Below are 27,682 nucleotides of genomic sequence, written 5' to 3' on the forward strand. Positions count from 1 at the left end.
GGGCAATATTATATTATTATAGTAGAGGAAATGTACACGGGACAGATATTACAGTAGAGGAAATGTACACGGGGAGAGATATTACAGTAGAGGAAATGTACACGGGGAGAGATATTACAGTAGAGGAAAAGTACACGGGAGAGATATTACAGTAGAGGAAATGTACACGGGAGAGATATTACAGTAGAGGAAATGTACACGGGGAGAGATATTACAGTAGAGGAAATGTACACGGGGAGAGATATTACAGTAGAGGAAAAGTACACGGGAGAGATATTACAGTAGAGGAAAAGTACACGGGAGAGATATTACAGTAGAGGAAAAGTACACGGGAGAGATATTACAGTAGAGGAAATGTACACGGGGAGAGATATTATAGTAGAGGAAAAGTACACGGGAGAGATATTACAGTAGAGGAAATGTACACGGGGAGAGATATTACAGTAGAGGAAAAGTACACGGGAGAGATATTACAGTAGAGGAAATGTACACGGGGAGAGATATTACAGTAGAGGAAATGTACACGGGGAGAGATATTATAGTAGAGGAAAAGTACACGGGAGAGATATTACAGTAGAGGAAATGTACACGGGGAGAGATATTACAGTAGAGGAAAAGTACACGGGAGAGATATTACAGTAGAGGAAAAGTACACGGGAGAGATATTACAGTAGAGGAAATGTACACGGGGAGAGATATTACAGTAGAGGAAATGTACACGGGGAGAGATATTACAGTAGAGGAAATGTACACGGGGAGAGATATTACAGTAGAGGAAATGTACACGGGGAGAGATATTACAGTAGAGGAAATGTACACGGGGAGAGATATTACAGTAGAGGAAATGTACACGGGAGAGATATTACAGTAGAGGAAATGTACACGGGGAGAGATATTACAGTAGAGGAAATGTACACGGGGAGAGATATTACAGTAGAGGAAATGTACACGGGGAGAGATATTACAGTAGAGGAAATGTACACGGGGAGAGATATTACAGTAGAGGAAATGTACACGGGGAGAGATATTACAGTAGAGGAAATGTACACGGGGAGAGATATTACAGTAGAGGAAATGTACACGGGGAGAGATATTACAGTAGAGGAAATGTACACGGGGAGAGATATTACAGTAGAGGAAATGTACACGGGGAGAGATATTACAGTAGAGGAAATGTACACGGGGAGAGATATTACAGTAGAGGAAATGTACACGGGGAGAGATATTACAGTAGAGGAAATGTACACGGGGAGAGATATTACAGTAGAGGAAATGTACACGGGGAGAGATATTACAGTAGAGGAAATGTACACGGGAGAGATATGACAGTAGAGGAAATGTATACGGGGGAGATATTATAGTAGAGGAAATGTACACGGGGAGAGATATAGTAGAGGAAATGTATACGGGAGAGATATTACAGTAGAGGAAATGTACACGGGAGAGATATTACAGTAGAGGAAATGTACACGGGGAGAGATATTATAGTAGAGGAAATGTACACGGGGAGAGATATTACAGTAGAGGAAATGTACACGGGGAGAGATATTACAGTAGAGGAAATGTACACGGGGAGAGATATTACAGTAGAGGAAAAGTACATGGGGAGAGATATTATAGTAGATGAAATGTATACGGGGGAGATATTATAGTAGAGGAAATGTACACGGGGAGAGATATTATAGTAGAGGAAATGTATATGGGAGAGATATTATAGTAGAGGAAATGTACACGGGGGAGAGAGATTACAGTAGAGGAAATATACACGGGGAGAGATATTATAGTAGAGGAAATGTACACGGGAGAGATATTATAGTAGAGGAAATGTACACGGGGGAGAGATATTATAGTAGAGGAAATGTATACGGGGGAGATAACAGGATTTTTGGTTGCTTACCGTAAAATCTGTTTCTCGGAGCCTTCATTGGGGAACACAGGAACCATGGGTGTATGCTGCTGCCACTAGGAGGCTGACACTATGCACAAAAAAAGTTAGCTCCTCCTCTGCAGTGTACACCCCACCGACTGGCATTATACACTTCAGTCAGTGAGAAAGCAGTAGGAGAAAAACAATAAGGTTGAAATAACATAACCACAAACATGAGAACTGTAAACGTGAGAACAGTCATAGAACATAGAACAGAAACTGAATAACCAGGGAGGGTGCTGTGTCCCCCAATGAAGGCTCCGAGAAACAGATTTTACGGTAAGCAACCAAAGATCCTGTTTTCTCTATCGCCTCTCATTGGAGGACACAGGAACCATGGGACATCCCAAAGCAGTCCCTGGGGTGGGAACTCGGAAACGTGGCGGATCGATGTGATGGCCACAAGAAAGGCCACCTTCTAAGATAGAACCGACAGGGAAACCTCCCACAGAGGCTCAAAGGGGGAACCCCTCAGAACGTCCAACACAAGATTTAAATCCCATGAATCCACAGGGGCCCTGTACGGAGGGGAAGCATGGGCTACGCCTTAAAGGAAGGTCTTAACCTGTGGGCGAGAAGATAACATCTTCTGAAAAAGGATGGAGAGTGCAGAAACCTGGCCCTTTAGGGAACTAAGAGCAAGGCCCGAATCCAGTCCTGCCTGAAGGAAAGCCAAAATGGAAGGCAGGGAAAAGGACATACAGTGGGGCAAAAAAGTATTTAGTCAGTCAGCAATAGTGCAAGTTCCACCACTTAAAAAGATGAGAGGCGTCTGTAATTTACATCATAGGTAGACCTCAACTATGGGAGACAAACTGAGAAAAAAAAAATCCAGAAAATCACATTGTCTGTTTTTTTATCATTTTTTTTGCATATTATGGTGGAAAATAAGTATTTGGTCAGAAACAAACAATCAAGATTTCTGGCTCTCACAGACCTGTAACTTCTTCTTTAAGAGTCTCCTCTTTCCTCCACTCATTACCTGTCGTAATGGCACCTGTTTAAACTTGTTATCAGTATAAAAAGACACCTGTGCACACCCTCAAACAGTCTGACTCCAAACTCCACTATGGTGAAGACCAAAGAGCTGTCAAAGGACACCAGAAACAAAATTGTAGCCCTGCACCAGGCTGGGAAGACTGAATCTGCAATAGCCAACCAGCTTGGAGTGAAGAAATCAACAGTGGGAGCAATAATTAGAAAATGGAAGACATACAAGACCACTGATAATCTCCCTCGATCTGGGGTTGCACGCAAAATCCCACCCCGTGGGGTCAGAATGATCACAAGAACGGTGAGCAAAAATCCCAGAACCACGCGGGGGGACCTAGTGAATGAACTGCAGAGAGCTGGGACCAATGTAACAAGGCCTACCATAAGTAACACACTACGCCACCATGGACTCAGATCCCGCAGTGCCAGACGTGTCCCACTGCTTAAGCCAGTACATGTCCGGACCCGTCTGAAGTTTGCTAGAGAGCATTTGGATGATCCAGAGGAGTTTTGGGAGAATGTCCTATGGTCTGATGAAACCAAACTGGAACTGTTTGGTAGAAACACAACTTGTCGTGTTTGGAGGAAAAATAATACTGAGTTGCATCCATCAAACACCATACCTACTGTAAAGCATGGTGGTGGAAACATCATGCTTTGGGGCTGTTTCTCTGCAAAGGGGCCAGGACGACTGATCCGGGTACATGAAAGAATGAATGGGGCCATGTATCGTGAGATTTTGAGTGCAAACCTCCTTCCATCAGCAAGGGCATTGAAGATGAAACGTGGCTGGGTCTTTCAACATGACAATGATCCAAAGCACACCACCAGGGCAACGAAGAAGTGGCTTCGTAAGAAGCATTTCAAGGTCCTGGAGTGGCCTAGCCAGTCTCCAGATCTCAACCCTATAGAAAACCTTTGGAGGGAGTTGAAAGTCCGTGTTGCCAAGCGAAAAGCCAAAAACATCACTGCTCTAGAGGAGATCTACATGGAGGAATGGGCCAATATACCAACAACAGTGTGTGGCAACCTTGTGAAGACTTACAGAAAACGTTTGACCTCTGTCATGCCAACAAAGGATATATTACAAAGTATTGAGATGAAATTTTGTTTCTGACCAAATACTTATTTTCCACCATAATATGCAAATAAAATGTTAAAAAAACAGACAATGTGATTTTCTGGATTTTTTTTTCTCAGTTTGTCTCCCATAGTTGAGGTCTACCTATGATGTAAATTACAGACGCCTCTCATCTTTTTAAGTGGTGGAACTTGCACTATTGCTGACTGACTAAATACTTTTTTGCCCCACTGTAGGTGAAACGAGGTTGGACTCGCACCAACGGAGGTAAGCCTTTCAGGTACGATAGTAGATCCTAGAAGACGAAGGCTTCCTAGCCTGGATCATAGTTCGAATCACCCGATCCGAAAGGCCGGATGCTCTTAGAACCGCGGTCTCAACAGCCACGCCGTCAAAGTGAGCGACCGAGAATTCGGGTGGCAGATCGGACCCTGGGACAGCAGATCGGGTCTGTCTGGAAGCCGCCAGGGGGTGTCCGCGAGAAGGTTGACGATCTCCGCAAACGAAGATCTCCTGGGCCAATCCGGAGCGATCAGAATGACCGGCACCCCTTCCGCCTTGATCTTTTTCAAGAGCTTGGGAAGCAAGGGCAGGGGTGGAAACAGATAGGGGAGCACGAACGGCGACCAAGGAATGGCCAGAGCGTCGACGCCCACTGCGAGTGGATTGTGGGACCTGGAGACGAACTGAGGTACCTTCCTGTTCATTCGGGATGCCGTGAGGTCCACATCTGAAGTCCCCCATCGAAGACAAATCTGTTGGAAGACCTCCTGATGCAAGGACCATTCCCCTGCCGCGAGACCCTCACGGCTGAGGAAATCGGCGGCCCAATTGTCCACGCCGGGGTTATGTACCGCGGATATCACCAGAACCGTTGCCTCTGCCCAGAGGAGGATCTTGGATACCTCGGCCAAGGCAAAGGAGCTCCGAGTCCCCCCGAGGTGGATCTTCCAGCCCTGGCCCTGGAGGATCTACCCTGGGAGTAGCGAGAACGCCAGGAAGGAGTGGGTCTAAAGGATACTGCCTTCTTCTCTTGATGTGCCTGTGGCCTCTGTTGCTGCTGGGAAAAGGCGTTTGATGCCGCGAAGCAACGAAAAGGCTGAAAAGACCGAAATTGCCGTCTAGGAGGAGGGCGACAAGGTATAGCCTGGGGAAGAAGAGAACTTGTGAACCCGGTGGCGTCCTTAATGATTTGGTCCAGCTTGGAACCAAAGAGACATGAACCCTGAAAAGGCAGGCTGGTAAGGGACTTTTTAGAAGACAAGTCTGCCTGCCAGGCCTTGAGCCAAACGGTCCGACGGATGGCAACAGGGTTGCTGGATGCCTGGGCCGCACAAGACGCGGCATCCAGGGAAGCAGAGACCAGGTATTCGCCCGCATGAGAAATCTGGTTGGCAAGCTCCGCCAGCTGTCCGGGTGGAGCCCCGTCCAAGATGCCCTGACGGAGTTGTTTGGCCCATTTGGATATGGATTTAGAAACCCAAGTGGAAGCAAAGGCCGGGCATAGAGAGGAGGCAGCCGTCTCGAAGGCTGACTTCGCAAAGGACTCTATAACTATCATTAGAGTCTTTCAGAGATGCCCCGCCGGATAGCGGGAGGACCATGTTGGTGAACAGCCTGGAAACTGGAGGATCCACCGAGGGAGAAGCCGTCCAATTAGCGGTGAGCTCCAGAGAAAAAGGATATAAAACGCCAAGGCGCTTTCCTCTCTAAAAGCGTCTGGTCGGATTCTTTCTTTCTCTTGTCATGATCTCCTCAAATTCAGGGTGAGGAGCAAAAAACTTGGAAGGTGGTTTTGTCTGTCTAAATGAAACCGGCTGGTCTGTGGGTTCCGTAGAAGAATCTTTGATGCCACAGGTCTGATTTATCGCTCCAATGAGGTTCTGAACCATATCCCTCATGTTGGAGATTTGGTTCGAATCCAGCTCCGAAATATCCTCTAAAGGCGCATCAGAGAACGCCTCGCCTGACTCGGGGGAGGAGGACCCTGAGGAACCCAACCGCAGAGAAGGACCGTGGGGCGAGATGGAATGGGAAGAGGACTCAGACCGGCGTTCCTGTCTGGACCTTTTGCGGCCTATAACGGAAGGCTCGGTCTGCAGAGGCAACATATCAAGCACGGAACGGACACAAGAGTTTGAGAGACCCGTGTTAGATCCGCTACGGATTGTGACAGAGAGGAAGCCCAGGCTGGGGTGGAGGCTTCGCTCTTGGGCGGAACAGCAGGGGGGTCCTGGGCAGTGGGCATAAAGGGGTTGCTGCAGGCCTGACAGAGGGGAGCGGACTGACCTGACGGAAGTTTGCAGTTACAATTCGAACACGCAAAGTGTTTGACTAAGACAGAGGAAGTAGAGGCAGAAGTAGGAGGACGAAAGCGACCTCCTTTGGAATTAGACATGGCGAACGAACCCCTGAGAAATGCCAGAAGGTTAGGGGACAGAAGGGCAGAGGAGAGTGTCAGTCTGCAGAGCAAAGCTACTCACGGCGGGCGATGCGATTTTCGGATGGAAGGCTGCACGGCTTTGAAGATACGCTTCAGTGATGATCCTTAAAGCAGGAGTGAAGGCAGACGGAGCAGACCTCTGAAACTCTCCTGTCCGGGACCAGCTGTGGGGCTGAGGTGACCGCAAGTTAGGAGGACGCCAGGATTCGCGCTCTTGGAGGAGGGGCGTAACAAGGCGTTCCTGGTGCGAAAATACAGAAGGTGATGGGCAGGGCTAATTGCCTGGCCAGGAGCACCAAGATGGTGTCGGGGCGGAGCTCGCAGAGACAGTCGGGCGGGAGAAAAGCCCGCCCGAGAATGAAGGAAGTGAGCGGAGTCGCGGCCGGAAGTAGGCCCCGGGAGAAGCCGGGACCTAAATTAGAAACTGGTGGCCGCTGGAGAGAGCCGCAAGACCGGAAACGGTACGGCCGCCGGAGGAAAACAGCGCGGCTGTCTGTAGGGGGGCCGTGCCGCCCGGAACAAAGATACGGCCACAGACAAGACAGTGTGGCCGCCTGCAAAAGTGCGGCCGCCAGGCGAACAGATTAGACTGTCGCCAGGCCAGAGGTAAAGTGCAGCCGCAGTAACAGCAACGCGGCTGCCATAGGGCACCGCGCCACACCGAGCAAAGATGCGGCCGCAGGAGATCATATTTGCCTGTGCTACTGCGGGGGTCACAATAAAGAGGATCGCGAACCCTGTAAAAGGGAATCCGCAGGGACCCCTCATGAGCACCCCGACTTGAGGAGACCGAAGGTTAGGGGACACAAGGGCAGGTGGGAAGGGAAAAGGATACTCACCTAAACATCCCACGCCGTCCATTACTAACCTCAAACCGTGGAAGGTATTAGACGTCCGTGGAGCTGGACGTCCTCGTCTCCTCCAGCCAACAGGCTCTGGTGGGCGAGTGGGTGGGGGACGGAGGCAGGACCGGACTTCTAAGCACGCTTGTGTGCTAGGCTCTTGGTCCTGGAGAGGGATCTATGAGTATACGGGGTGGCAGTTTACACCGTACTCATAGTCCGCCTTGTGGGAATACAGGTGTGACTGTTTACCCTGTATCCCTCCGGAAACCTGAAAAGAAAACGATGCACATTGAGGTAGATAGGGGTCTAATAAAAGACCCGTGTCCACCTCTTACTGACACTAAGCTAAACTGAAGTGTATAATGCCAGTCGGTGGGGTGTACACTGCAGAGGAGGAGCTAACTTTTTTGTGCATAGTGTCAGCCTCCTAGTGGCAGCAGCATACACCCATGGTTCCTGTGTCCCCCAATGAGGCGAGAGAGATATTACAGTAGAGGAAATGTACACGGGGGAGATATTATAGTAGAGTAAATGTACATGGGGGAGAGATATAGTAGAGGAAATGTACAAGGGGGAGAGATATTACAGTAGAGGAAATGTACACGGGGAGAGATATAGTAGAGGAAATGTACGCGGGGAGAGATATTATAGTAGAGGAAATGTACACGGGGAGAGATATTATAGTAGAGGAAATGTATACGGGGAGAGATATTGTAGTAGAGGAAATGTACACGGGGAGAGATATTATAGTAGAGGAAATGTACACGGGGAGAGATATTATAGTAGAGGAAATGTACACGGGGAGAGATATTGTAGTAGAGGAAATGTACACGGGGAGAGATATTACAGTAGAGGAAATGTACACAGGGAGAGATATTACAGTAGAGGAAATGTACACGGGGAGAGATATAGTAGAGGAAATGTACGCGGGGAGAGATATTGTAGTAGAGGAAATGTACACGGGGAGAGATATTATAGTAGAGGAAATGTACACGGGGAAAGATATTATAGTAGAGGAAATGTACACGGGGAGAGATATTGTAGTAGAGGAAATGTACACGGGGAGAGATATTACAGTAGAGGAAATGTACAGAGGGAGAGATATTACAGTAGAGGAAATGTACATGGGGAGAGATATTATAGTAGAGTAAATGTACACGGGGGAGAGATATTACAGTAGAGAAAATGTACATGGGGAGAGATATTATAGTAGAGGAAATGTACACGGGGGAGAGATATTATAGTAGAGGAAATGTATACGGGGAGAGATGTTATAATACAATGGTGTACAGCTCATATGAGACTAGTCTATCTACACAAAATCCTATCTGTGGAGGACTGATGAGGTCTTACTCTCTGTCTGCACGGTGTTTTACCAACGTGACAATAAAAGATGTGTATTAGAAACCATTTAGGAAGGATTATATTTCCGGCCGGCAGACAGGTTTCTTCTGCAGTTGTATACCCAATAGTGGATATAAGCAGTGAGGGTCTGAAGTGACAAGTTTTGTTTCACTTTGTTGCTACGGTTCCATCAAAATACATCCTCATGGTCCACGCACGGACTACGGTTTCCGGATCAGCTGCTGGTCTCCTGACCCAAACTCTGTGTCACTGACATATATGAACCTGTTTAATTCAGGTCATGAGACCAGAAATCATGGCTTGTACACAGGACATGAAGCTCCGGTGTGTGAAGCCGGTAATAGGCCTTGTTCAGATGTACAGATTTTTTTGCGTATGAGGGAGAGAAATAAAACACAGAACTGTTTCTAGCAGCGTACTAGTTCTGCATTTCATCCATTTTTGTGGGTTTAGTTTTACCATCAGTGGGGCATCTGTTTTTCTCGTAGGTGAATAAAAGGTATGAGAACTTAAAAAAAAAAACAACAAAAAAATAATAATATTTCAAGCTTCTCCTGCTAACTAAACAGTAAAAACAAAACAAAGACAGAAGACTTCCACGTACTCTCAGCTTTTTCACAGACTCATCGATTCAAATAAAGGATTCATCTATGATTTGAATCAAAGACTGACATGGTTTTTTTTTTTGCAGAAACTCGTGCCCCGAATCATCATGGGGGTTCACGCTACAATACTGGAGTAAAACACCTTTAAACATTCTACATTTTGTGACTTTTGGTTTATTCACTGCAGTTTTGGGCAACAATGGACAAAGCTGGGGAGGATAAGGAGCTGGTTGGGGTGTAGCAACGCCTGTCAAACAAAGTCATTAAAAATGGCGACATTCCTAATACCAGAAATGTTACTCCAGTCCCTGACTGTCATAACATTTCTGTCAAAGCACAAGCCAATGATGAGGTGCGCCAAATTCACTAAGTGATGTGCGCCTTTAAATTAGGTACATCTTATTCCTACGCGCCAGTCATTAAGGCTGGGGTATAAAATGTCAGTTTTAAGGGCATTGGTTTGCAAAAAAACCCAAAAAGCAAAAAAAAGAATATCCAGCTCAACGAGACAGTGAAAAGTAAAAACTTGGTACTTTATTCACTTCATGTAGAAGCAGAGGATAAAAACATCAGCACAATAAGGATAAGAACACTATCTATCTACGCGTTTCAGGTGGCAAAGCACCCTTAATCATGATATCTAGTGTCTAGCCTGTTCCGTGCTTTTTATGTAAGAATCCATTGAACACACCGGTGCAATGGTCAGGTGGAAAAGTAATCCACTGAGAATGAAAACACCTGGTGGTAAATGTGAACCAGCGATTGGCCACATGAAACAAAAAGTTCACGGAAAAGGCAGAAATAGAAAAAAAGAAACGCATATGTACTTTAACTGAACATAATTCAAGAATATATGGAACACAACAAATCTTGTCACTAAATAATGTAACAATAATGATCTTATGCAACGACAAATGTCCAAAATGCATAAATACGCAAACTGCATGATGGTAAATTTTTCTTGAGATGGAAAAAAGCAGAACTTGAGCGGAATCCGAAGAGGAAGACTTCATTGGATGATCAGCATGCATGTCACCTTAGTCAGTGTTAGGAGATGCCATCACAAGAGAAAAGGGTAAAAAAAAAAAAAAAAAAATATATATATATATATATTTTTTTTTTTAAACTAACAAATTTCTCGAAATAATTAACTAGTCCAAAACCTGTAAAAATAATATACAAACACAAATCTGAGAAGCATATATGCAAACACAAATATGATATGGTTGGTGAACAGAGAAACTAAATGACTATAAAAAGTATATACCTATAAACATGACGTAAGCATAAGAGTGACATAACGAATAAGACAATGCAATACAATAGGATAGTCTTCTAACTAAAGAGTTCGCAGGCTCCGATGTATACATACAATAACTCAGATACCCTTCAGGAGCAATGGACAAATAGTTACATGAGAAGGGTGAAAAACCTGCAGACTGTAGCGCTACTAAATATTTATTTATTGGAGTACATCCCAAGAGCGATAACCTATGCAAAAAAACAAAAAAAAAAACTGGGTAGTCGTGTATGCTGGGCAGTGCAACATCATACATGATCGGGCCAGCACGAGAACACATGATGTGCCAATAAAGAGAAGACATTCAAGGGGATAAGGTAAATGTAAGAAGTGATGTAACTAATAAAAAAGCATGATGTCTTTTCTCTTATTGAGACCATTAGGTGTTCTGGTTCCCAATTTGAATATCCACCATGTTTCTCTGTTTCTCAGGGTCACTTCAGTGTCCCCTCCTCTGAAGGGTCTATGTGTTTTTTCAATTGCATAGACTGAGGGAATCAAGATTGGATTGATGAAAATTAATAAAATGTTGTGACACCTGGGATATATTTCTGTGAGTATTGGCATTATCTATATCATAAATATGCTCACGTATTCTAGTTTTTAGTGGGCGTATGGTGCTACCAACGTATTTAAGATGACATGTCGTACATTCCATTATATAAACTACGTTATTGGTATTACAATTGAGGAATGTTTTTATTTGATATATGTTTTGATCATTTGGAATCGCAACGCTTCTGTGCAAATTTGCAGGTTTTGCATACTGCAGCACCACATTTGTGAAAGCCCTTTACACTGGTGAAATGACCAGAGCAAAACGTAATTGCAGTATTCAGGAGGACTATTCTAAAGAAGTCGAGGACATTAAAGATAGACTCACACAGAGAGGTTATAGCCAATGGTGCCTACAAAGGGCAGAAAAAATAGTTGACAAAAAACCTCGGTTCAAATCCCCACAAACGAAAACAACATCTTCCATCAATCCTATTACTTTGGTTTTTCAATACAGCAATCAATTTGCTTCTATAAGCAAATTAATTAGAAATAATTTAACTATCTTAAGAGAAGATCCTGACATCGCTGCTGTACTTAAACATGGATGTAGAATCGTATCTAGAAAAGCACCATCTTTAGGTAATAGTCTCTCCCCTAGTTCCCTCAATATCCCTCATGTGCAAACCTCTAATTGGCTCAGTGTAAAGGGCTTTCACAAATGTGGTGCTGCAGTATGCAAAACCTGCAAATTTGCACAGAAGCATTCCGATTTTACGGACGCAAATGATCAAAACATATATCAAATAAAAACATTCCTCAATTGGAATACCAATAACGTAGTTTATATAATGGAATGTACGACATGTCATCTTAAATACGTTGGTAGCACCATACGCCCACTAAAAACTAGAATACGTGAGCATATTTATGATATAGATAATGCCAATACTCACAGAAATATATCCCAGGTGTCACAACATTTTATTAATTTTCATCAATCCAATCTTGATTCCCTCAAAGTCTATGCAATTGAAAAAACACATAGACCCTTCAGAGGAGGGGACACTGAAGTGACCCTGAGAAACAGAGAAACATGGTGGATATTCAAATTGGGAACCAGAACACCTAATGGTCTCAATAAGAGAAAAGACATCATGCTTTTTTATTAGTTACATCACTTCTTACATTTACCTTATCCCCTTGAATGTCTTCTCTTTATTGGCACATCATGTGTTCTCGTGCTGGCCCGATCATGTATGATCTTGCACTGCCCAGCATACACGACTACCCAGTTTTTTTTTTTTGCATAGGTTATCGCTCTTGGGATGTACTCCAATAAATAAATATTTAGTAGCGCTACAGTCTGCAGGTTTTTCACCCTTCTCATGTAACTATTTGTCCATTGCTCCTGAAGGGTATCTGAGTTATTGTATGTATACATCGGAGCCTGCGAACTCTTTAGTTAGAAGACTATCCTATTGTATTGCATTGTCTTATTCGTTATGTCACTCTTATGCTTACGTCATGTTTATAGGTATATACTTTTTATAGTCATTTAGTTTCTCTGTTCACCAACCATATCATATTTGTGTTTGCATATATGCTTCTCAGATTTGTGTTTGTATATTATTTTTACAGGTTTTGGACTAGTTAATTATTTCGAGAAATTTGTTAGTTTAAAAAAAAAAAAATATATATATATATATATATATATATATATTTTTTTTTTTTTTTTTACCCTTTTCTCTTGTGATGGCATCTCCTAACACTGACTAAGGTGACATGCATGCTGATCATCCAATGAAGTCTTCCTCTTCGGATTCCGCTCAAGTTCTGCTTTTTTCCATCTCAAGAAAAATTTACCATCATGCAGTTTGCGTATTTATGCATTTTGGACATTTGTCGTTGCATAAGATCATTATTGTTACATTATTTAGTGACAAGATTTGTTGTGTTCCATATATTCTTGTATTATGTTCAGTTAAAGTACATATGCGTTTCTTTTTTTCTATTTCTGCCTTTTCCGTGAACTTTTTGTTTCATGTGGCCAATCGCTGGTTCACATTTACCACCAGGTGTTTTCATTCTCAGTGGATTACTTTTCCACCTGACCATTGCACCGGTGTGTTCAATGGATTCTTACATAAAAAGCACGGAACAGGCTAGACACTAGATATCATGATTAAGGGTGCTTTGCCACCTGAAACGCGTAGATAGATAGTGTTCTTATCCTTATTGTGCTGATGTTTTTTTAAACAATAAATTTTTATTGAAAGTTTTCGGTTTACATTTACGTGATAATCAAGATAATCAAAAAAAAAAATCAGGATAAGTCTTTACATACAATCTGAACAATAGTGCATGTGGTTAACTGACATGCAATCATACAACCTAACCAAAGTAAGGGAAAGGGGGAGTGGGGGAGGGGAGCCCGAGTAAAGAGGTGTATAACGTCTAAAGGGTTTGGTAGGTTATTCTGAATCCGACTGAATGTAGTTAGTTGGGTATAGTACCGGTGTGGCAAAAGGGGTATGGTTGGTGTATTCCGCCCAGGGGAGCCATATTTTCTCGAATTTTCCAACTTTGTCCATTAGTATAGCCGACAATTTCTCATTGATCATGTACCAGGTGAGGCGTGTTTTGACTGCGGAAAAGTCTAAGTTTGGTTTTTTCCATGCCAAAGCAATGATTTGTTTCGCTGCTAAAAATATAAATGAGATAAGGGATCGGGTATGATTAGGGATGTTGGGGATGCGCTTGTTAAGTAGTGCCTCCCATGGGTTTTTTTTAAGGTTAATGTTCGCTATGGAAAAAAAACAAATGGTATATCCTAATCCAGAACCTTCTGACAATCGGGCAAAGCCACCATATATGGAACATGTCTCCTGTTGAATTGCAACCTCTGAAGCAATTTGGGGAGTGGTTAGCCACAGCTTTAGCTACTCTAGCGGGGGTCAGATACCATCGGGTTAACACTTTGTAGTTGGTTTCTAACATAAGTGTGTTTAACATTCCTCCAGTAGATGAGGACCAAATTTGGGACCATTCCGAGTCTGTCAGGGTAGATCCGATGTCCGACTCCCAACGAACGGTATATTTCAAACAATGCCTATGGGAAGGGGCATTAATGTATGAGTAGAGGAGAGAAATAATCCCCGAGGCATGTGGGTTTTGACGACACTTTTGTTCAAAAGGGGTCATGGAGTAAGGAGGGGTAGAATTTTTTAATAAGGAGTTGGCAAAGTTTTTTAATTGTAAGTATCGAAAGATTTCTCCGGAGGGGAAGTGGTACTTTTCCTGTAGAGCCGCGAATGGGATTATCCCATCAATATTGAACAGCTGGTGAACCCTGGTTATGCCGGCTTCGACCCATCTATAAAAACTTTTGATAGATCCCACGCCTGGGGGGAATAGGGTATTACCCCAAATGGGAGCGAGGGGTAAAAAGGGTGAGATCAGTTGTGAGGAATATTTTAAAGTGTCCCAGATTGTAAGAGAATGCTTTATAATGGGGTTCGAGATATGTTTGCGTTGAGTTGGGAGGATCCATAGTACTGTGTCTAGAGTACTGGGTTGCATTTCGAATGCTTCCAGGGATAGCCATAATGGGGGTTCGTTATAAGCATGGTATAAAGTCAGTTGGCCTAATTGAGCTGCGCGGTAATATTTCAAGAGGTTGGGGACTCCCAAACCCCCTTTTAGGCGATGGCGGTATAAAGTAGCCTTGTTAACTCTCGGGATGCCTCCTCTCCATACGAAGGTGTCTATAGACCTTTGGGCCATTTTAAGGAAGTGTGAGGGGATAGGTATAGGCAGAACGCGAAATAGATAGAGCAATTTAGGGAGGATTGTCATTTTTAGTGCACGTACTCGGCCCAACCAAGAGAGATGTAGTTTCTCCCATGATTGGAGCAGAAGGCGAAGTTTCCGGAGCATAGGAGGATAATTAGCCGCATAAAGGGAGTCTAGGTTAGCTGTTAGTTTAATCCCCAAATAGTCCAAATGGTCAGTGGCCCATTGGAACGGAAAGTTGTGCTGAAGTAGTGAAACAGTAGGTCGCGAAAGGGATATGTTCATAGCGTAGGATTTGCTGGTGTTTAAGTGGAGGCCGGATATAGTTTCGAAGCTTTCTAGGGTATGTAAGAGGGCCGGCAAGGAAGTCTTAGGGGACGACAAAAGCAAAAGCATGTCGTCAGCAAATAAAAGAAGTTTATGAGAAACTGACGCCACTTCCACTCCCTGAACTTCAGAATTAAGGCGCATATGAATAGCTAAAGGTTCAAGCGCCAAAAGAAACAACAGGGGTGAAAGGGGACATCCCTGCCTGGTTCCCCTACTAATAGGGAAATACGTGGAGGAAAAGCCATTATAACGTACGTAGGCCGAAGGGGAGCTATAGAGAGCGTAAATCCAAGAGAGAAAGTGGTCGGGAAACTTCCATCTCCGCAGCACCGCAAACAAATATGGCCATGAGATAGAGTCAAAGGCTTTCTTGAAGTCTAATGACAGTAGCATACTTGGTATGTCACGGTGTTTGCAGAGGTGCAACAGATGGGAGACCCTCCGTATATTGTCTGAAGCTTGTCTCCGAGGGACAAAACCCACTTGATCTTTGTGGATTAGGGTACCCAGGCCAGAGTTCAGTCTTTGGGATAATATTTTGGCTAAAATTTTGAGATCTATGTTGATAAGTGCTGATGTTTTTATCCTCTGCTTCTACATGAAGTGAATAAAGTACCAAGTTTTTACTTTTCACTGTCTCGTTGAGCTGGATATTCTTCTTTTTTTTGCTTTTTGGATTCCCCACGCCTTGACACAGCGTTTCCGTGCTCCGAGTTGAACTGTTACTATGGTGAGCTGGATTTTCTTTTTCGTTACTTTGCAAAAAAACACATGGACACTTATCTGCCCATAGACTATGATGGGCACATGTTCTGTGAGAAATGGACGTCTGAATGAGGCCTTATACAAATGAATAAGTCCACAGCTTTTCCATCTTGTGTGGATGCAGTTTTAGGAGACATAATTGTGGAGGTCCTGGCTGAGCTGAGTGGTATCATGGCTGGTGAGCCGCTGCACACCTCACCCATATACTTGAGCTTTATTGCCCCTCTTTCCCCCACAATTTGGCTACAACGTATCCATCATTATGTGGTTGATGGTCCAGGCTCGGGTGCGTTTTTTTCACTCAGACTCTGCCCCATGGCGCCATCCACAGCCGTGACACATGTAGTAATAATGAGATTATAATCTCACCTTTGGAAGTCTTATTTCTTTCATTACATACTTCTCAGCGTTCTTGAGGTCGCAGACTAGAAGTGCTCGACCAAATGACCCTTCTCCAATAACACTGAGCACCTTGTAGTTCTCCATTGTAACTGAGGAGAAAATGGAAATTACTACTGTATTATGGCAATGTACTTTATCTGGTCTACAAATCTGTATAATAACAAATCAGTGCTGTAAAATCGCTTACGATAGGGACAAATTCACTGTTCCGACCTGCAAAAAAGCTGGTTAGCAAATACCTCCAATTAGAAATGTAGTAAATTTCTTCTGATTAGCTATGTCACTCACCCCATGTGCAACGCTTTACAGTAGCTTAGGTATCCATGGTTACAACCACTAACTAACTCATTTAGTGACAGCAAGTTTAGTGGTCGTACCTATAGATACCTAAGCTACCGCATTGCTCTGCGCATGGGGTAAGCATAGCTAATCAGAAGAACTATATTACATTTCTAATTGGAGGAATGTGCTAATATTATTATTATCATCATTACACTTACTACTAATCTTATCAGTAGCAGCTCTCATCTCCTATCGGAGTAATTGCAAAGTCTGTCTTTACTGAATACATGTTACCTCAGAGCTGAGAACTTTGATAATGACTTATCAATTTTGGCAGAGAAAGAATCAGATCTCTCTGACAAGATTGATTACAAAGCTGCTTATTTCCATGTGCACTAATGATTTATGAAGTAAAAACTAAAACGACGGTTACACTTTAAAGATGTAAGAAAAAAAAAAAAACTTCTCTAGAAACTCTTGAAGTCTGGCTATGTGCACAGTTTTTTTTTTTTTGGAGAGGAAACTTTTCAAATCCTCCTCAAAAATAGGGATTTTTGTGTACTCACCGTAAAATCCTTTTCTCCGAGCCATTCATTGGGGGACACAGGACCATGGGTGTTATGCTGCTGCCACTAGGAGGACACTAAGTGAACACAGAAAGATTAACTCCTCCTCTGCAGTATACAGCCCCTCGCTGGTTGAAACTCAACTAGTTTGGTAGCAAAGCAGTAGGAGCATTAAAGAAAAAACAGTAAACCATGTCAAAACCAAGGAACTAACAACAAGCCAATAGGCTAACAGGGTGGGTGCTGTTTCCCCCAATGATTGGCTCGGAGAAAAGGATTTTACGGTGAGTACACAAAAATCCCTATTTCTCCTACGCCTCATTGGGGGACACAGGACCATGGGACATCCTAAAGCAGTCCTTTGGTGGGGAGTAACACAATTGCTAATACCCCATGTACCATTGGCTTATAGCTGAGGTACCACCGATTGCAGCATGCGCCTGCCAAAGGCAGCGTCTGCAGAAGTTTGAAAATGAATGTGGTACTGTTTTGTAAAAGTATGCAAGCTGGACCAAATCACAGCCTTGCAGACCTGTTGTGCTGATGCCTGGTGCCGAATGGCCCAAGAGACGCCCACTGACTGAGCAGAATGCACCTTAATCTCTGCTGGGACAAGAGGGTTCCTGACACGATAGGATTGCTGAATAGCCGAGCGAATCCACTTGGCTAGAGTAGCCTTACAAGCAGCTAGACCCTTCCTATGCCCCTCCGGAAGCACAAATAGGACATCTGACTTGCGGTAGGGAGCCGTCCGTAAGATGTACCGTCGAGGAGCCCTAACCACATCAAGAGTGTGCAGAGCTTTCTCAATACGATGGACTGGTGCCGGACAGAATGAAGGCAAAGCAATCTTCTCATTGAGGTGAAAAGAGGAAACATCATTGGGCAGGAAAGAGGGAGAAGTCCTCAGGACTGCCTTAAGGTACCGTCACACATAACGATATCGTTGCCTTTTGTGACGTAGCAACGATATCGTTAACTAAATCATTATGCGTGACAGCGACCAACGATCAGGCCCCTGCTGGGAGATCGTTGGTCGCTGGGGAAAGTCCAGGACTTTATTTCGTCACTGGATCTCCCGCAGACATCGCTGAATCGGCGTGTGTGATGCCTATTCAGCGATGTCTTCACTGGTAACCAGGGTAAATATCGGGTTACTAAGCGCAGGGCCGCGCTTAGTAACCCGATGTTTACCCTGGTTACCAGTGTATATGTAAAAAAAAACAAACACTACATACTTACATTCCGGTGTCTGTCCCCTCGCCGTCAGCTTCCCGCACTGACTGTGAGCGCCGGCCGGCCGTAAAGCACAGCACAGCGGTGACGTCACCGCTCTGCTTTACGGCCAGCCGGCGCTCACAGTCAGTGCAGGAAGCAGAGCGCTGGGGAACAGACACCGGAATGTAAGTATGTAGTGTTTGTTTTTTTTTACATATACACTGGTAACCAGGGTAAACATCGGGTTACTAAGCGCGGCCCTGCGCTTAGTAACCCGATGTTTACCCTGGTTACCCGGGGACTTCGCATAGTTGGTCGCTGGAGAGCTGGCTGTGTGACAGCTCTCCAGCGACCACACAGCGACGCTGCAGCGATCGGCATCGTTGTCTAGATCGCTGCAGCGTCGTTAAATGTGACGGTACCTTTATCTGCATGAAAGATAAGAAAAAGGGGGTCGGCAAGATAGAGCTGTCAACTCCAAGACTCGTCTGATTGATGCAATTGCCACTAGAAATACCACCTTCCAGGAAAGAAGGGTTAGAGAGAAGTCCTGCAGTGGTTTGAAAAGGATCTTCCTGAAGAACCCCCGAGAACCAAATTAAGATCCCTTGAATCCAACGGCATCTTGTAGGGAGGCGCCCAGGGCTGCCACTAGGAATTTCAGGGCCCCATACTGGCAAAATTTTCAGGGCCCCCCAAGACTCCGCCCAGGCTGCACCTCAGCCCCGCCTCCACCCCTCGTACCATCCACAGTCCCACTGCCCTCTCTTGCAAAAACTCCACTTCTGCACCACATCCTCACCAATCACTCATTTATAGTTCCCATCACCACATACATGGCCAGCAGCTTTTGTTTTGGCCATAAGATTTTTTAATCCACCACCATGACAAGGTAGACTCTTCTGGCTGGACTCCACTCTACTGTAACTTACTAAACATTTGTTTAAATATCCAATACAATTTAGGTATATTTTTATTTTTCAATTTTTAAATGACCGATAATATCACAAACAAGGAAAAATACCACCACACCATGATCAGACACGATATTACTACCACATAGTGACATATAATACCATACAAGAAACAAATAACGCCACACCATGTCCGGATCACATATTACCACCACATGGTGACCAATGATACCACATACAAGGGACAACTACCACCACACCATGACCAGACCACATATTACCACCACAGTGATCAAATAATAGCACATACAAGGGACAAATACCGCCACACCTTGGCCAGACAACATATTACCACCACATAGTGACTGAATACCGCAATACTGATCATTAATTACAAAAAAAAACAAAAAACACAATACTATCACCATAAGTCCCATTATACACAGGAGATCTGTACTTAGTATGCAGTGTCTGTGTACAGGTAACACACTAACTTACCAGTGACGTCTCTTGGTGAAGTCCTTCAGCCTCGCTTTCCATCTTCATCCAGCACAGACCACCATCACTTCTTCCAGCCAGGGCTCGTCTCTGCAGGAAATAACATAGTTATCTAGAGCTCCGCTTGCAGAACTGTTATGGACCTGGTGGTTAGGAGCACCCGGAATGACCTGATGGTTAAACTAACACAGGACAAGCTCTGGGAAGTGGGAGCTCTGCTGACCGCAACCCCTAATCCTATCACACACACTAGAAATAGCCGTGGAGCGTACCTAACTGTGCCCAGACGCCTCTTCACAGCCTAAGAGCTAACTAGCCCTAGAGATAGAAAATAAAGCCTATCTTGCCTCAGAGAAATTCCCCAAAGGAAAAGGCAACCCCCCACATATATTGACTGTGAGTTAAGATGAAAGTCACAAACACAGAAATGAAACAGGTTTCAGCAAAGGAGGCCAGACTCACTAAACAGACTGAGGATAGGAAAGGTATCTTTGCGGTCAGCACAAAAAACTACAAAAAGACCACGCAGAGTGTGCAAAAAGACCTCCGCACCAACTCACGGTGCGGAGGTGCCACTCTGCATCCCAGAGCTTCCAGCTAGCAAGGCAAAATCATGATAGCAAGCTGGACAAGAAAACAATGAACAAATAATTAACTAGCAGGGACTTAGCTTCTGCTGGAGTAGACAGGTCACCAGAAAGATCCAAGAGCGAACTGAACCAGTACAAGAACATTGACAGCTGGCATGGAGTAACGATCTGAGTGGAGTTAAATAGAGCAGCCAGCCAAAGAATAAACTAAGTCACCTGTGGAAGGAACCTCAGAAGCAGCAGCTCCACTCACAGCCACCAGAGGGAGTCCATGGACAGAACTCGCCGAAGTACGATTCATGACCACAGGAGGGAGTTCGATAACAGAATTCACAACACAGAACACATTGCTTAATTTTTTCCCGACTTCTATACTACACCAGATGAAAAAAGGCGACCTAGTGTCGCTCTGCACAGCAACACGACTGCCCCCCCATTTGAAACAGTATCCTCAAAAAATAAAATAAATACATCACTGCAGTAATAATATCCCTTAATTAGTCCCTATGGTAATAATATCCGCATCCTCGCCCCGTGTATCTCATTCCTGGCTCCAGCCATATGTTCTCCCATCCTGCCCTCATGAGTATCCATTCTGCCCCCCCATATGATCTCCCCATCCTGCCCCATCTGTCCCATTATCCTTCCGCCCCATCGTATCCATCCTGCCCCGTGATCCTGCACCATGATCCTGCCTCATCTGACTCCGTCCATCTCCATCCTGTCCCCCCCCCCCCCCGGGTCTCACATCCTTCCCCCCTGTGGTGTTTCCATTCCTGCCCCCCTGTGGTGTTTCCATTCCTGCCCCCCTGTGGTGGTTCCATTCCTGCCCCCAGAGTTTTAATTCCTGCCTCCCTGATTTCATTCCTGCCTCCTGTGTTCTTTACTTTCCTGCCGCTGTGTCCCCCATCCTGCCCTCCTGTCCTTATCATGCCCCGGGCTTGCCACATTCAGGAAAAAAACAAACAAAAAAACCACACCTTACCTGGCCGCTGTCCGGCGCGGACATCCATCCCGGGCATTTCAGCGCGGACTCGCCGGCGAATGACGATGACGTCATATGCCGGCGACGTGGGCGCTGACGTCAGCTGCCAGCCTCCGATTGGCTGGCGGCTTTAACTGTTACCTTGCGGGCCCGCAAGGCAACAGAGGACACTGAAACTGCGTCTCAGACGCAGGTTCAGTGTACTGTCAGAAGCCTGCCGCTGGGGCCCAGGCCCGATGGGCAGATGAGAGGGGGCCCGATGCGGGCCTCCTCTGCCCACCGGGCCCCATACGCCAGTCAGGGCACTAATGCCCTGATACAGGCGCCACACAGGAAACTCCCTGAATGAAAGTCTTAACTGGCAATCTGGCAGCAATTTTGCTTTGGAATAGAACTGACAATGCTGACACTTGTCCTTTGAGAGAACGAAGTGCGAGAACGGACTCTAACCCTGATTGGAGGAATTTCAATATGGAAGGAATGGAGAATACCAGAGGAGATCATCCATGGGCGTTGCACCATGAGAAGAAGATTCTCCAAGTGCGATGATAAATGCACATGGACACAGGCTTCCTAGCACTAATCATGGTGGAGGACACCTCAGGAGAGAATCCAGCTTGGGCTAAAATTCAGGATTCAACGGCCACGCAGTCAAAGACAGGGCCCTGGAGTTCTGGTGGTAAATCGGGCCCTGTGAGAGTAGGTCCATGCGATCTGGTAGTCGCCAGGGGACATCGGCGACCAGTTGAACTAGTTGCGCGTACCATGCCCTGCGCGGCCAATCCGGCGAGACTAGGATCACTGGTACCCCTTTCTGCTCTGATTTTCTTGATAACCCTTAGGAGCAGAGGGAGAGGGGGGAAAAAATGTGCAGGAGCCGGAGTTGATGCCACAGCAGAACCAAGGCATCTGCTCCGACGGTGCGAGGATCGAATGATCGGGCAATGAACTGGGGAACCTTCTTGTTTAGTATGGAGGCCATCAGATCCATATCCGGAGTCCCCAACGACGAAAAATCTGCTGAGGAAGTCTGCCGCCCAATTCTCCACACCCGGGATGTGGATAGCCGATATGGGGGAATGGTTGCTCTCGGCCCAACGGAGGATGAGACTCATTTCATGCATGGCTGTCCTGCTGCGGGTTCCCCCTTGATGGTTGATATATGCCACCGCTGTGGCAGTGTAGGACTGGATCCTGATGGGGCGACCTGCGAAAAGATGGTGAAACCTGAGTAAGGCATGCCTGATAGCTCAAATTTCCAAGATATTGATGGGGAGACGCGACTCTCGAGTGGACCAACGACCCTGTGCCGTGTGGTGGTTGAAAACTGCACCCAGCTTAAAAGGCTGGCATCGGTGGTCACCACCAACCAGCGTACCGGGAGAAAGGACTTCCTTTGGTTTAGGGAAGACTTCAGCGTCCACCACCTTATGGTCTGCCTGACCCACAGAGGCAGACGGAAACGACGGTCGAGAGAGAACATGTTCCGGTCCCAGGCCAACAGCAGCACATGTTGTAAAGGACGGAGATGGAACTGTGCGAACGGAACTGCTTCCATCGCTGCTACCATTTTCCTGAGAATACCCATGCTGAAACGAATGGAGTGAGGGACTACTCGGGAAAGACTCTGTGCTCCCTGTTGTAAGGCCTAAATAAGCCTGGCTTAAGAAAAAAATCAAAAACCAAAAAGATAAAGATATGCACAGCAAATAGTTTTTGCAAGAATGGAGACGTAAAACGTAACCTTTACTTCGTAGTCTTATATAAAAAGAAAAACAAAATATAAACGAACAGTACCACTAAGGTGCTAGTGCTGACATATATCACGAACAAACATGAAAACGAAACACCCCATAAAAATACTACCGGCCCCTTATCCAGGGCCACGAACTGGTCACCAATTCAATCAAACGAATGTATACACCCGACTACTCAGAGTCTACCATACCGTATAAGCGAAGCACTCCCCTTACCTAAACATTTGCGGCAGGGATACCATATATCATCATGTGCACCAAGAATGGTACACCATATGGTGGCAGGTATCACGGAGTAAAGTTATCGGTGGAGCTCCTCTAAACAAGGTGTATAACCAATGTAAGTAAGACCCAAAAATGGCAATGTAAACATACGATATGCTATATAATGTACCATACGCATAATAATGCAGTTAAACGAGCATATACTTATGAGAAACAAATATCTCCCAAACAAGAGACCAGACAGGGAGGCATACTTCTAGCCAGATGTCGTTAGGCGGATGATCCATAGAAACCGCCAGAGGGTCCGGCTACATATCTAATATCTGCAGAAGGACTATGATAAGACTTCAGTATCAGCAGATGAGTATATAAGCGCATATGTATTAAGAAACACAAGATTTAATCCCACTAGATGGCACTTTAGACACACACCGTGATTACTGCCCGGTATTTGGGGACGGTGTTACTGTTTGTCTGGTCTCTTGTTTGGGAGATATTTGTTTCTCATAAGTATATGCTCGTTTAACTATGTCAGCACTAGCACCTTAGTGGTACTGTTCGTTTATATTTTGTTTTTCTTTTTATATAAGACTACGAAGTAAAGGTTACGTTTTACGTCTCCATTCTTGCAAAAACTATTTGCTATACTGTTGTAAGGCCAAGGCCTTCCTGGAGAGAGAATGACCAACCCGCGGGAAGTGTCCAGGATAGTTCATAAGAAAGAAATTTGCTGAGCCGGTACCGGAGAAGACTTTTCGAAGTTTATTTTTCAGCCCAGGTGAGAGAGTATCCACCGTGATACCGACAGACTCCTCGCAGGCTGAATGGGATGGGCCTTTGATTAGTAGGTTGTCCAGATATGGAAGTACCACCACTCCCCGAGCATGGAGAATGGCCATGAGCGCTGCCATGACCTCGGTGAAGACTCTGGGGGTAGTGGCGAGGTCGAATGGCAAGGCGACAAACTGGAAGTGTTCCTCGCGGAATGCTAAGCTTAGGAACTGTTGATGGAAAGGAAAAATTGGGATGTGAAGGTAAGCATCCTTGATGTTTATGGATGCTAGAAACTCTCCTTTTTCCATGGACGTGACGACAGAACAGAGAGATTCCATTCTGAAGTGCCAAACCTTGACAAACTTGTTTAACAGCTTTAGGTCCAGTATAGGCCGCAGCGATCCGTTCTTCTTTGGCACCACGAATAGATGTGAGTAAAAACCCTTGAACCTTTGGTCCTGAGGAACCGGAATAATGACTCCGTCCCTTCGTGGCGCCTGTTACGGCCTGAAGAAAGGCTGATGTCTTTGTTTTGGGAGGGGAAGACCAGAAAAAAATGTGTCGGGGGGGAGGGGGGGGGGAAGGGGGTAGGGGGGGGAATAGAAAAACTCTTGTATCCAGAGGACACCAGCTCTCTTTGACCCACTTGTCGTGCACGACAGAGCCAGGCTTGACGGAACGAAAGTAAGCGACCGCCTACTTTGTCGGTGTCCGCTGGATGATGCAACAAGTCATTGGGTAGAAGATCTAAGGGATCTGGTTCCCGTAGAGCCAGACGATCTCGGTCTGGATTTCCAGGTACGGTTAGGTCTGTATGAGGCCTGGGAACCTCTGTCTCCACACGTTGCTCGTCCTGATGCAGAAGAGAAGGAAGTAGAGGACCAACTGGAGTTGTTGAGAAAGGCCGGGAACAGAGGCTGTTGTAGATTCCGAAATGGCCGAGTAGGCCTTTGTTGAGGAAGAAATTTACTATTTCCTCCGGTAGCGTCCAAAATGATTTGGTCCAGTTTCTCTCTATATAAATTTATATATATATATATATATATATATATATATATATATATCAATCAATCGACCAGCTTGGCAAGGCAGAAAGGTCAACGATTTTTTGGAAGCAGAATCTGCTCGCCAATCTCGGAGCCACAGGGCCCTTCTGATGGAAACTGCATTTGCAGCTGCCTGTGCAGTGCAATTGGCCGCATCTATCGAAGCGTTAACTACGAAGTCCCCGGCTTGAGCTATCTGGCTAGCGAGGTTGGCCGCCTCCGGAGGGAGATTGCTGTCGTGGAAGGTTGCGGTTAAAAGCTCTGCCCAAGCGACCATAGCCTTAGCCACCCAAGTTGCAGCGAAGGATGGAAAGAGTGCCGCTCCTGAAGCCTCGAAGACAGAGCAAGCCAGGTAGTCAATTTGACGGTCAGTGGGTTTCTTAACTGAAGAACCATCAGACAAAGATAGAAGGGTCTTGGATGCGAGACGCGATACGGCAGGATCCACTGAAGGGGACTGTAGCCAATCCTTCATGAGATCCGGAGCAAGAGGATATTTGGGCTTTTGACCCGTGAACAGTTTATCTGGTCGGTCCCTGTGTTTTTGGACAATGTCCTTAAACTCAGGATGATTGGCAATATCTTTTGGACACGTTTAGTCTTCTTAAAAGACACGTGTTCCGGCGTGGATATGGATTCCTAGCTCACCAGCAGGGTCTTCTTTACCACGTCAACGAGAGAATCAAGTGTCTCTTGACAAGTCAAGGAGTCCTGGACTAAAGACGCATCAGACTCGTATTTCGAGTCATGTGCACTACGACCCTCAGGAGAAGGGGAGTGAGAAATTAAGCTCGCTGATGCCGAAGCGCAAGCGTGATCGGGGGATGCGACATGGGTCCTTTTTCTAGAGCCATGAGCCCCCAGTGACTGAGTAAGCCCCATGCTGGTGTACAGTTCGACAAAGTGACGTTCTGACTTGGGGAAGGTCCCCGGAGAGAGTCTATTGCCGTAGCCAGGGAAGCCATAGATCGTGACAAGGAAGCAGCCCACTTAGGGGGACTAGGCTCAGCAGGGTCGGCTTTGGCGGGAGGCGGCTGCACACAGGCCGAGTCACAATCCATGCATAACGGAGTATTGTGGGCACGGGGCAAAGTAGTATTGCAAGTGGCACATGAGGTAAAAAACACTGTTTTTTTTGTAACCAGTTTGGTCTCCTTAGATTGGGACATAGTGTGCTGTCTGAGACTTAAAGGCAGAGTATTCGCTATAGGTGCAGAGGAGGGGTTAAGCCTTCTTCCAGAAGCTGATGCAGCTTACCCAGGGTCCTGTGCCTGTGTCCACAGAGGAGGAAACGGTGTGTAAAGCCCACAGAAGGATGTTCTGCAGTCCTGTAGCGTTGAGGTGCTAACAATCAGCGTGATCCCACCGCAGATGCCGGGACATGGCCCCCAAGATTAGCAGGGCACCTCTCGTTCAGGACGAGAAGCGCCAGGAACATGGGCGGAGATCCGGCGGTGGGTGGTGCCATGGAAATTGCAGTAGTCCGGCAAAAAGCCGGGGACTAAATTTCTGGTGGTATGCTGGCGATGCGCGCCGGCTAAGAAGGGGGCCGCGATGAACACAGGTAGGCTGCCGCTGGCACCAAGCCAGTGTTCCTCTCCCCAGGGATCAGGACCCGCACCGTTCGTCTCGCAGGGAAGCGCAAAAGGCTCATACTCACACAGAGGTGAAGTAGCCGAGCCGGAGTTGTGCAGCGCCTCCTGCCATTCTAAGGGTATGATCTCAATCCATCCTCCCTATAGCAGGGATGGAGAGAACCCTCCGTCCATCTCTAGCAATCATGGGGCTGCATTGATGCCATTAGGTGAGGGCCTCTGTCCATCCAGCTGCGGGTTTTGTCGGCCCCGGAGAGGAACATGGAGAGGTAAAACCTCATGTGCTCGTCGTATTTTAAGGGTGGGGAGATCGGAACCATAAAGGAACAGTCGCCCCAAGGGAAGATTAGGCGTGCCCCGGTCGTCGCAGGAGAGGGTATGGGGAGATATACTCCGCGTTCTCACCTGTTGATGGTTCGGGGGAGAACGGACCCTAGAAAGGCATCCATCGCCCCCTTCATTCCGTTAGTTAAAAAATAAAAAAAAAATTCAGAAAAAAAAAACACGAAAAAATTTGAAATAAAAATGTTGGGGTCTGAAACAGACCCAAATGCCTCCTACAGACACTAAGCAAGAACTGGTTAGCTGAGGCCCAGCAGGAGGGTGTATACTGCAGAGGAGGCGCTAATTTTTCTGTGTTCACTTAGTATCCTCCTAGTGGCAGCAGCATAACACCCATGGTCCTTTGTCCCCCAATGAGGGGTAGAAAACTTCTCAGAAACTTTTAAGTTATGCCCATAATCTTAAAAAAATAAACAAAAAAACAACACTCTAGAAAAAGACTCCGTGTGCAGATAGCTATACTATGGCTACACAGTTTTCAAGGAGACTCTCCAGATCTCAAAAACGTTTATGTTTCCGCTCAGTTTCTGCTTTGAAAACTCAG

General features: G+C 45.7%; 1 protein-coding gene across 1 annotated transcript in view; it reads right to left on the bottom strand.

Annotated features, from left to right (window-relative positions):
• Positions 1 to 27,682, bottom strand: part of LOC138671037 (serine/threonine-protein kinase Nek3-like) — an 89,641-nt gene that overhangs the window by 54,218 nt on the left and 7,741 nt on the right. Inside the window, exon 2 of the mRNA XM_069758890.1 lies at positions 16,314 to 16,435. Within this exon, the coding sequence (XP_069614991.1) occupies positions 16,314 to 16,430 (117 nt within the window). The 5' untranslated portion in view covers positions 16,431 to 16,435. The remainder of the gene's footprint in view (positions 1 to 16,313; positions 16,436 to 27,682) is intronic.

This window comes from Ranitomeya imitator, chromosome 3 (genome assembly GCF_032444005.1).
Source record: "Ranitomeya imitator isolate aRanImi1 chromosome 3, aRanImi1.pri, whole genome shotgun sequence".
Lineage (NCBI taxonomy): Eukaryota > Metazoa > Chordata > Amphibia > Anura > Dendrobatidae > Ranitomeya > Ranitomeya imitator.